The sequence below is a fragment of the Dysidea avara genome, chromosome 11, assembly GCF_963678975.1.
Source record: "Dysidea avara chromosome 11, odDysAvar1.4, whole genome shotgun sequence".
Taxonomy (NCBI): domain Eukaryota; kingdom Metazoa; phylum Porifera; class Demospongiae; order Dictyoceratida; family Dysideidae; genus Dysidea; species Dysidea avara.
The window spans coordinates 8,901,965-8,913,529 of NC_089282.1; the positions used below are offsets into that span (position 1 = coordinate 8,901,965).

The following is an 11,565-nucleotide window of genomic DNA, read 5'->3' on the forward strand; positions in this document are numbered from 1 at the left end:
AAGGTGATGTCCTTCTGCCTAATGGCAGACTGAGTTGATAAAAAGCCAACATGATCTTCTGTTCATAAAACACTTACACGCACGCACACACACACACATCAAAGTTTCAGTCTATCGTATAATAATTTCGAAATCCACATAGCTGAAACCAAACAGAATCACTGGAGAAGACTGCAGCTTATCAAGATACTTTCTCATTATGAATTTAGTGCCACAACCAGACATATTGAATCTTTACTTGTACATACAGACCTCTCCTTGTATGCCCAGGATGTCCACTGAGTAGGTCATTCAAATCAGGTGCAATTATGCATGTCAAAGCTTTCAGGAGAGTCTTCAACACATACATACAAACAATCTTGGATTTAGCTCCATTTATATATTCACATGAATTCTTGTACATATGTGACTGTTCTAATACAATTTGCAGTATTTATATATCCACAGACCACAGTTACATCAAAAATGTACTAATACACTGTACAGCATGGACTACATATTCAACATCACTATAAATACATTAAGATAGTATCTATGTCAGGGGCGTAGGAAGATTTTGAGGGCAAGGGTGCTGAGGCTGGAGGCGACTCACCCGCAGGGGGTCTGGGGGGCGCAGCCCCCCAGACGCTGACGACATTATAGCAAAAATACTGCATAAAATTCATGTAATTAGATTAAACTGAACATGTTACAACATAAAATCAATGGAATTAATACTGACTTGATATATATATGTAGTATAGCTACTGGTATAATGGCATTATGTACATGAGCATTGAGAATGCATGCTGTAAAGGAAAGTTAATACACACAATAAAACTAAGTAGCTACATATTATGAATAGAGTGTTACATTGTTTTACCAAAATAGTTTGTTACATTGTTTTGCCAAAATAGTTCATTCTTCTGGAGTTGACAGATATAAATTCCCTCGCAATTGAAACTAAATCTAATTTATCAGTTCTATGCTGGTGAACATGCATAAGCAACAGGTTGTTCAATTTACAGGCACTAATCGTATTCCGCAAGTAAGTTTTAATTCTACGGAGACTTGAAAATGATCTTTCAGCAGTGGAAGTAGTCACAGGAAATGTGAAATATAGCAAAAGAACTTTATTAACTTCACAGAGCATATTTTGATAAATTTCTGATTGCATCATGGCATCTGCTATAGTTCTAACATTGGTGACTCTTTTGATGGTACCATTGAGTGCAGTTTTTATCGCATCAGGCAGCATGCGCAACTGAACTTTCAAATGCTCGACATCTACATCTCCTTCAAGAAACCTAACTAAAGCCTGAGACAACGAGTCTGTACCAGTACCATTAGCACATGTTAGCAACAGGGTCTCTATATCTCGGATCAATTGGATATCTGATTGATCAAATCGCCTTTTAACTTCTTCTGATACTGTATCAATGGCCTCATAGTAAGTTTGTCGATACATGTCTCTTGTACACGAGTGTTGATGAGGTGCAGAAGACCCATGGTCCAGCCTTCTAGGCAATTTGTGGATTCTAGGCAACTTGGGTTCTGCAGTCAGAGACTGTGACTCATGGATGACACGTTCATAAAAACAATTAAATGTGCTTTCATTTCGTATTGAACGAAGATGAGAAATAAGCACATTGGCAGCCTTCATTGCTTCTTGAACAGTAATGTTAACTGCTTGAATATTGGTGGAGCACTGCTCAGCTGGAGCAAATATCTGGTGAGCCAGTTTTAAGCCAAAAAAAGTATCAAACTGCTCCATCCGATTTAACAGCCCGCTTGCCTTTGCAGCATATTCATCATGCCCTTCCTGTATGGTATCAAGAGCAGTTAACAATACTTTGTAATTCTTTAAAACACTCGCTATAGCCCCATGTCTCACAGTCCATCGAGTTGGACAGAGAGTCCTCAATGAAGGCAGTGTTTCACCTGTGTTCACTGTCACATCGCTTTTTAAAGTTTCAAAAAGGTTTAGCCTTTTAGGAGAAAATTTTATAAGCTGGACCAAGTTATAAATAAAATCCAGGGTGTTTCGGAGAAGCTTGCACTTTTTAGAAACATCTTGTACACATAGATTTAAACTGTGTGCTAAGCAATGAACATAAAGAGCTTTAGGTTCTTCTTGTTTGAATAGTGCCTGGGCCCCATTCCTTATGCCGCTCATGTTGCTAGCTCCATCGTAAGCCTGCCCTCTACACTGAGAAATAGACAACGAACATCTCATCAGCACATCTTTGATTTCATGGTGGATGGTCACGGCTTTAGTATTAGGGAGTTCTTTCAAGCCCAAGAGGTCTTCATGAACTTCATAGCAATTATTAACCCAACGAACTGATACAGATACTTGCTCAGTACCTGAAACATCAGTGGCTTCGTCAGCAATTATAGCATACCATGGGGCACTACTGACTTCACTTATGATGTCTCTGAGAATGCTTTTCCCCATTGATTTTATTAGCTCATCTACAATTGTTGGTGAAATGTACTCACGTTGTCTCAGCCATTCGTTCATGCCTGGGCAATCTTCTGCTTGTAACAGGAGAAGTTGGTACAGATTACCTTGAAAAGCCTCTGCATTTTCATTGTGACCCCTAATAGCCAAACCCTGTTTTCCTAAAAATTTGATTGCCCGTAACAACTTTAGAAGCATGCTCCTGTGAAATTCTTGCTCAGGAGCAGCTCTGGTGTCTAGTATACAGCCAATGTGGATACTAGACTCCCTCAACTGAAGCCGCTCTACTGCTTCACGATGCATATCACTATTTTCATGCATGTGAAATCTTTCAAGGGCTTTGTTCCAATTACCAAATCCATCACCGATAAATGATGAATTTTTAAGCACTGAAGTTGACAATAGTCCGTGTTGCTTTGCTAAGCAACAGATCCTACAGTATATTTTATACCGACCGGTGCAGACAGTAATCCAAGGGTATTTATTATACCAGGATGTTTGTATGGATCTATTGTATTGTTTCTTCTGCCCTAGCTGCCTTTCTTTGCTAAGATGTGATTGCATACATTTTGATTTGGACACATCCAATGGCTGGTTTGGCCTAGTTAAATCACTACAACCAACACAACCACAGCCATCTGATGTGCTACAAACAGTGGCACTGTCAGAAGCTGTGTTCCTTGCTACACTAATACTAATTTCCGGCGTGCCTACAAGATTACTACTTGGAGAGTCCACTTGAGACACCGTTTCTTCGCTTAATTGTTCGCGTGATTGTTGTGTAACAGCACTAACCTGTGGGATCAGCTGTATTTCCTCTTCATTTTCAACGTCTTCATCCGAATCTTCGTCTAACTGTCGAACCGGAACATCAGCGGAAACGGATGAAAACGTGGTCGCTTCAATTGTATCCATTTCTTGACTATCGGAATCTCGATCGGAATCATCGATGATTATAACTTGGGTTGTGCTGTTCGGCCTAGCACCTGTGCTAGCAGCTTTCTTCTTGCTTGCCACAAACTCGACGATACGTCTCTGACACTTGTCCATTACTCGGGTACAATACAAAAAGAATCACGTGATGTACGATCACGTGATATGTGCTAAAATCAAAGGGGTGCGCCAGCACCCGGCGCACCTGTGGCTCCTACGCCCCTGTATGTGGTGACAACTCTACACAAAACAAGCTATAGAGCTTGTATGTACAAAAACTATAGCTATTTATACACGTTGCAAAAAGTTTATGCAATTGCAAAGAATACACAGAACATTTAATAGAATCTCTTAAGATTAGATGTGCATATTGTTACTTTGTCACTTTCAAATTCAGATTTATACTACTAGATCAGTCTACAATCTCGTCCATTATTTCCATAAAACTCTCACGGTAGTGAGCAATATCATCAGCTTCTGAGTGTCTACTACACAAATAGAAAAATTAATGGTTAACAAAACAAAAGCTATGCATATACAGTGGAACTTCAGTGATTCAGAAGCTTCAGTTAACTGACCCTGGAAATGATCATTCTATTAGAGTAGTGAGTTGTTTTATAAGAGTAGTTAAAGTTTCATAAGTTTTATTGTTTTCAAAAGTGTTGAATATGGGTTACCTGAACACTAGATGGTCACTAGGTGTTCAGATAAATGAGGTTCCACTGTATAACACATTATAAAACTCTCGAATGTATGTACGTACATACTGTACTTATCTATAAGTTCCAGGCATGTGAAATTCAATAAATGCAAACATTTACACTATCATATCGGATACATACCATATCACTGGATACTTGTAAGAGACTGACTTAAAAACTGAAAAAATTGATTAGTGATTTGACATCCATGATTGGTTATATCAAATGATGTTTAAAACAATATTAATCACAGATAGATTGTTTACTATTTACAATTGGTATCTGCAAGTCAGATTTGTGTCAAATGCACACCTGCCTAGAAATATAGAGTCATCGTGGTATTGATGCATATGTATATATATATATGATGCTAAGGAAATTCTACCAGTGCCATCTGCAGATCAAGTACACGTAGCATAATGATAATAGGAGTTAAATGAGAAACAAAATAGTCTATAATTATTATGCTCCTTCTCAATCATTTTGTGACCACTCTTTATTAGTATAACTAATGAACTTTAGGGTTGTAGATAGTTCTTTTATGTCATATGCTGGTTCAACAAATGATTCAGCTATAGCTGCATACATTTAAACCTTTGTATATTAAACACAATTAAAATTTTCTGAGTACACAGTCTCAAAACACTCATTCATTTTATACCCTAAAAAGCAACATTCATATAACTACTACATACAATTTACACCCGAATATATTGCAGCTTTGATTTATGTATATTCACCAGGACAAAATTCTTAAGGTGTATATATAGCTGCAAATGATTTATGCTACTAAGGGGAAAATGATAAATGCATATACCAATACTTAAACTACTTACATTTCACATATAATAGCATTTCTCCTCATGTTATCATCCACTATCACACCGATTTCACCAACAGGTGCCTCCACATTGTCATCCACAGTATCAGCAGGTTTAGGACTACAATATAAAATCACTTTCTTGACAGTGTCTTTGTTTATCACAACTTCCATGGCAATGAAAATTATTAGTGGTAGCCCTATTGCAGTGAAAATAAATGATAACAACAATGTTTGATCAAAGGTAGTAAGCAGTGGAACAATTGAAAGTAAAGTCACTAATTGCAGAATGAAACCATCAAAACAGTTCAGAGTTTTGTTTTCATATGGTTTCAAGGCAACTACAATGAGTGCCAATAGAGTACTTGCAATGATCAATATAAATTGTGCAATGCTGTTATTTGAAGGGCTAGCAATGATGATCAAAATAATAACCAGTCGACAAATCATGTAATAAGCTGCAAATGAACGATACGCATCTTTGTAACATCCTTGGAATTGATCCAGCAATGGCTTGAACCTTATAAAGTTGATCTTGTGGTTGAGAAATGGTTTAAGCAGAAGCAAAAGTGGTAGACCAATCACAATCACTAGTGTACATAATATTGCTATGGTGAAATATGGTAAATGATGACCATGAAAATATTCTATGTCAGGTGACAGGTAAGTGTAAACCTTATCAATGTTGATAAATGTCAGTGATCTCAATAGCAGTAATGAAGGTGTTGCCACAGAAGTGTATGATAACAACAGTAAGAAACATATAACACGGATAATCCCCTAGGCCCTTTCTCACAAATGTTGAAACCTTGTAGGATATCCTTGCTGATTGACAGATTATTGCCACAATAATGGTGACAGCTAGTGGATGTATATAGTGAATAAACTGTTGATCAATTCCAGTCATATTTTGTACGAAGCAAAACTGCCCTAGAAATTATGGAGTGACTTTAGCCATACTGGACATGACACTCACGATTGTAAATAATCCTTTAAATCTCGACATATGCAAAGTTTGGCCCAATAGAACATCCAGTATACTGTAATAGTATGTAATAGCATACAAGTAACCAATCCCAACATGATAGTATGTCATAATGAACACTAGTATAACTATGACTATCCAGTATATAATTGATAATGTGACTACCAGTACAGTCTGTTTGGTTGTACAGTTGTTAACACTTACACATTCTACAGAATCAAATGAGAGATCATAACCTTCCTCACAGCTACCTCAAGCAGCACCAGATCTGTGTGAACTACATTGATTTGATCTCACTGGTGAGAGGTGATAAAATCCATTAGTTGTTTCACAACAGGTAAAATTGCAATAATTGATCGGGCAGATAGATATGGTGGATTCCCTGTTAACCTTACCAAACCAGTGACCTATCTTAATGAAAGATGTTACACCTGAACAAGACACAATGTCAGTACCATTGTAGCATACACATCTGTGTGTTTTATTGTCATAGTAGAAGCCAGGATGACATGGTGATAGCTCAATTACTAATTTGGTAGAAATTGCCTTTAATTCAGATTTACTACCATCTCGAGAAGTGATAGTCATTGAAAAGTTACTTCTTTGAGCAACTTTGTTCCCTGCTATACTGATTCCTTCAAGTACATTGCAAAATATCAATACAGACTTGGAGCCATCCAAATAATGATCTTGATCCTTGCCAGTCGCAACAAACTCTGTCCCATCAGTAGGTTGATTGTAATGGTCCCTTACACAGGCATCAGTTATAAGTTCTTGACCAAGCATTATACCTTTAATAAAGTATGTTTTGCAAATTGTGCTATTATTGTTATCAATACACATAGCTGGATTGCTGAGTTCTAGTTTACTGGGAGGAGTAATAAAACTTAATTGACTACATCGAAAAGTTTCATTCCTAATTCCCATGACACTGTATTTTAAACACTCACCATAACAGGATGTCGGTATGTCAATGTAACCAAATGGACCTTTTAGGGCTGTGTTATTATTACAGTTAATTTCTTCAGTGTTGAACAGAATTTTACTCTTCGTCTCTTGCAATATAGATTTCCATATATAGCTCCTCCAAATTGGTTAGCAGTGTTGTCATCTAATGTAATATTACTGTCATTATTGAATGCTACAGTAGAGTCACTTGCTAGATGTATAGCCCCACCATTCTTCATAGCTGTGTTATTGCTAAACCATGAAGAACAGTTATCCGATAGCATCAAACTAGATTGCAAGATGGAGACAGCACCACCATATTCAGCAATGTTTCTTGAATAATATACTAAAGCATTTTCTTTAATTGAAATGTCAGAGTGAGTTTCACTTTGCATTGCTCCACCAAACTGTGTAACCTTGTTACCAACAAACTCTACAATACAATTACTCCTAATGGTAGTATCAGAATTTGCAATGGCGTATAGTGCTCCTCCACTCCTTTTAGCTTTATTGTTGTAAAATGTAACAATTGCATTTCCTGCAAAATTTATATTTACCTCATCTCTCAAATACACTGCTCCACCATAAGACCTAGCATTGTTTCTTAGGAATAATATTTCAGATTTTCCAGCAAAGTAAATAAGACTTTGAATAGATAAGTATACAGCTCCACCATCCCATCTGGCACTACTGTTGCGAAAGTATACTATAGAACTTTCTTTGGATAAGACAGTTGACTGCCTATGTATATATAAAACACCACCAGATTTCACTGCTGTATTGCTTTGAAATTGAACTGTAGTGTTCCCATTAAACTGCACTGTAGAGTTGTCAAATAAATACAAAGCCCCACCATTTTGATTTGCTACATTGTTTCTAAAACTAACAGAACAATTTCTATTAAATGCAATGTGAGCATTAGAAAACAAATGTCCAGCTGCCCCATCTCGAGTAGCTACATTGTTATAGAACAATACTAGTGAATTTCCAGTGATTTAAACATTAGAGTTACCAAAGTGCAAAGCACCACCGTCTGTAGCAAAGTTGTGATAAAATTTTACTCGTGAGCTATTTTCAAATAACAAATACAAGTTGTCCTTGTAGTACATTGCCCCACCAATTTTTGCTGTATTAGTATTGAATATTATTGTAGAGTCTCCAAGGAACAACATATCTGAATAATCTGTGGAGTGTACAGCTCCACCATATTGTGCTTCATTGTCAACAAATTATACTGTTGCATTTCCAGTAAATATCACATTGCAATTTTGAACAAAACTGATAGCTCCTCCACTTTTATGTACACTATTATTGTAAAACTTGACCATTGACTTTCCATCAAATAATACATTAGAATATAGTTTAGTGCACAAGGCACCACCTTGGTTTGCTCTGTTTTCAAAAAACTTTATTGTTGACCTATTACTGAATGTTATTTGAGAATAATTTGAAGAAAATACAGCTCCTCCATCTGTGGCTCTGTTGTCACTGAATGTTACTACAGAATGCTCTGTAACTAAGACGATACATTTGGTATGACAGTGGAGAGCTCCTCCATTACTGCTGACATCATTTCCTCTAAATGTAACTGTAGAGTTACCATCAAATTTTATTTCAGACAAATATTCCGAATTTACAGCTCCCCCACGTGTAGCTCTGTTGCCTATAAATTTCAGTGATGATAAGTTATAAAATGTGATGGCACAGTTCTCAATTGAGTTTATAGCTCCACCATTGTCCCTGGCAATGTTACCATTAAATTCAACTGTTGATTTTCCTTCAGATGATATGTTGGAATAAATTGCCGCACTTATACTCCCACCATGTGTAGCTCTGTTATCCATAAATATCACTGTTGACTCTATCAAATGAAACATTACAGTGGTTATAGGAACGAATGGCTCCTCCAATTTGCTTGGCATGGTTATTCTTAAAGTCAGTTCTGGTTCTTCCATTGAATGACACAACAGAATAATCTCTAGAATATAGACCACTTCCATACTTAGCTACATTGTCAAAAAAAAGTCACTGTTGAGTGGTCACCAAATAAAACCATGCAATGATATCTAGTACATACTGCCCCTCCACTTTCTTTAGCATTATTACCTTTAAAAGTCACCATTGTGTTTCCATTAAATTTCATGATAGAACGTTTATTGCAGACCACTGCTCCTCCATTAGTAGCACTATTGTTGTTTAAGTTCACTTCAGAGTGTCCATCAAATATGATATTAGAATAAACTGAAGAATGTATAGCACCGCCAAATCCAGCAATGTTTTCCTTGAATATCACTTCTGAATTTTCATGAATATAGACAGTGGATTTGTTGAAAGAACGAATTCCTCCTCCAATGATTTTAGCATAGTTGCTTTTAAATATAGCTGCTGTGCTTCTGCCAAATGACAGATTAGAATGGTGTGCTAGGAATATAGCACCACCATTTTGTGCTCTATTGTTGATAAAAGTCATGGTTGAGCTTCCATCAGAGATACCACTAGAACTATTAGGTAGGTTAACATCTTTTGTTACATCACTGATATTTAATATCACTGGGTGTGAGGCAAGAAATCTGTCATTAATACCTTCATAATTCCCAAACTCTCTCTGATATGAATTAGCCACTATTAAGCTTCTCCCAGATACGATGTGAGACATGTTCACAGCAAATACAGCTCCTCCACTAGATTCTTCCCAGTTACCTCCAAACTTCACTTTTGAATTTGCTTCCAAATAGACACAGGAATTAGTAAGGAAGATCGCTCCACCATCAATCAGTGCTGAATTAGCGAAAAAGATAATGTTGGACTGATCATGAAATGTCATTGTTGAGTTGTTACTGAAAATTCCTCCACCACTGATTGCTATATTGCGTTCTAGCAATACATCACCTTGAATATGCAAACTGTGATGTGAAATGTAAATGGGTACTCCTTTATTGCGACTAAAGACTGAGTTTCTTATGATTAAATTACTATGAAATTTGTTTGTTGGACTAGCAACATAGACCACACTTCCAACAACTCTGTCGGCGCCATTGTCTGTAAAATTACAGTCTTCAATTAGCAATGTTTTTAGAATATGATATGTAGAAGCAGAAAGGTAATGTATAGCTGTACCATGACCCTCATAATGATTGTTGTTTGCAAACTTACAATTTTTAATGCGCAGACTTCCCGACACTTTTGATAGTACAATAATTTTTCTTACTGAGTGCTGGAAAGAGCAACCTTTCACTGTAATATTTGATGACTTATGAAATTTAATTGCTGGATAGTATTGATTGTTACTTGAACCACATCTTTTCCAATTTATACCTTCGACTGTCACATTATTACAAGAGACAAACTTTAAAGTACCAACATTTTTGCAGTCCAAAGTAGGATAACCTTGTCTAAGTATTGTTATGTTCTCAAGACCTTCTAATGACACACTTGTAAGCAGCTTGATCTCGGTTATCAGTTTGATAATGGTATGGCTAGTAATATTACTTAATGCATCAACAATTGAATAAAATAATTTATTTTTAGCAATACAACAGGGAATTTCACCTTGGTCTCTTGCACTGCTAGTGATACCAGAACTGATTGAGACCTCTTGAGCATGTGTACCAGTGTCCAGCATATGTACTGTAGCAATCTTGAAGAGCAGAGTTAGTACAACAGCAATCATAATCCTTGATATCATCATGGTTAATCAGACTTATCATATGGAGATCTAGAAAACTAATCTATTTATATACTCAGAAGTCATTGATAATGAAAATTACAAACAACATTGTTTTCACAAAATATTTATACAACAATACATTACATATATAATACTTTATTATGTGGTTGTAATGCTTCCCACTATTGTAGCTACAGTTAACCTGTATCATATAATTTTAGTTTTACAAATAAATCATTAACATTCATATTTCATCATTTATTTATAAAAAGTGTAACTGCATGCATTAAATAGGTCACATGGGTGAAAGTAAGATCAAGGATCAAGAAGATAAACATTGGAAAGCATCTAATGATAAAAAGGTGCTATTGGTAGTTGCAAATTTTTATATGAAATCTGCCCTAACTTGCTTCGACCACAAATATGATTAATATTACAGTAGATATATTAAAAAGGAATTTATATGCTTCAAAACTGAGTAGTGTGTGTACGTATGCATGCATGCACGTGTGTGTCATCACAGCCAGGTAGTATAGGTCAGTGATGCCCAGTTGGTATTATTATTTCCTTGAGTGAGAAATTTACTTACATTACTCCAGTCTACCCAGCTGTACAGTGGTGATCAGGTGGCCTGGGAAAGCTAACATTTGACTGTCCTTGTCTTGCTTAGGTCATTGTGGAAGTTTGAGTTCAGCAGTCTCAATCCAGCTAAATAGTCACCCTGTGGGTTGCTAGTCCTCAATTTGCCTGTACACTCAAGTACCTGAGTGGTGCACAAGTGCTAGTTCATTGGGAGGCAGTGTTTCGCATAGCTACATTTGTGGACACAGTTCCCATCTTCATCTTCTGAATTTGGTGGACAGGTTTATAGTGTTCCATGAATTCATGGTGATTGATTCTTAAGGAGTTGCCTGTATTCATGATGAGTATGGATGAAAATGTTTGAGCCACTTAAGCCAGCTATTGTTTTTGGTAGAAACTCCTCAGATGCCTGCAAATATACTTAAGTTCAGTTTAAGTTTCACCCAGCAATGTTTCGTTATCAAGTAATTAAATGGTGCCACCACT

The 11,565-nt window shown here is 36.5% G+C and overlaps 2 protein-coding genes across 2 annotated transcripts; both read right to left on the reverse strand.

Moving 5' to 3' along the window:
- Window positions 1–648: 648 nt before the first annotated feature.
- On the reverse strand, window positions 649–3,576 carry LOC136238786 (zinc finger MYM-type protein 1-like). Its single transcript, XM_066029383.1, has one exon. The coding sequence runs from the start codon at window positions 3,491–3,493 to the stop codon at window positions 875–877; it is 2,619 nt and encodes an 872-aa protein (XP_065885455.1). The 5' UTR covers window positions 3,494–3,576; the 3' UTR covers window positions 649–874.
- Window positions 3,577–3,719: 143 nt separating this feature from the next.
- On the reverse strand, window positions 3,720–10,518 carry LOC136237651 (uncharacterized). Its single transcript, XM_066027868.1, has 3 exons — window positions 10,380–10,518; window positions 4,914–5,097; window positions 3,720–3,864 (listed from the first exon to the last, which is right to left on the reverse strand). Exons 1-3 carry the CDS (start codon window positions 10,516–10,518, stop codon window positions 3,789–3,791), a joined length of 399 nt encoding a protein of 132 aa, XP_065883940.1. The 3' UTR covers window positions 3,720–3,788.
- Window positions 10,519–11,565: the final 1,047 nt, after the last annotated feature.

What these genes read in the sequence shown, in the direction of transcription:
- LOC136238786 (XM_066029383.1), bottom strand. Translation starts at nt 3,493, where the DNA reads ATGGACAAGTGTCAGAGACGTATCGTCGAGTTTGTGGCAAGCAAGAAG.
- LOC136237651 (XM_066027868.1), bottom strand. Translation starts at nt 10,518, where the DNA reads ATGATGATATCAAGGATTATGATTGCTGTTGTACTAACTCTGCTCTTC. An exon ending in TAGCAGTGCAAGAGACCAAG is followed by an intron (nt 5,098 to 10,379) that starts GTGAAATTCCCT and finishes TCACTGCAATAG; the next exon opens with GGCTACCACTAATAATTTTC. An exon ending in AATGCTATTATATGTGAAAT is followed by an intron (nt 3,865 to 4,913) that starts GTAAGTAGTTTA and finishes CTATTTGTGTAG; the next exon opens with TAGACACTCAGAAGCTGATG.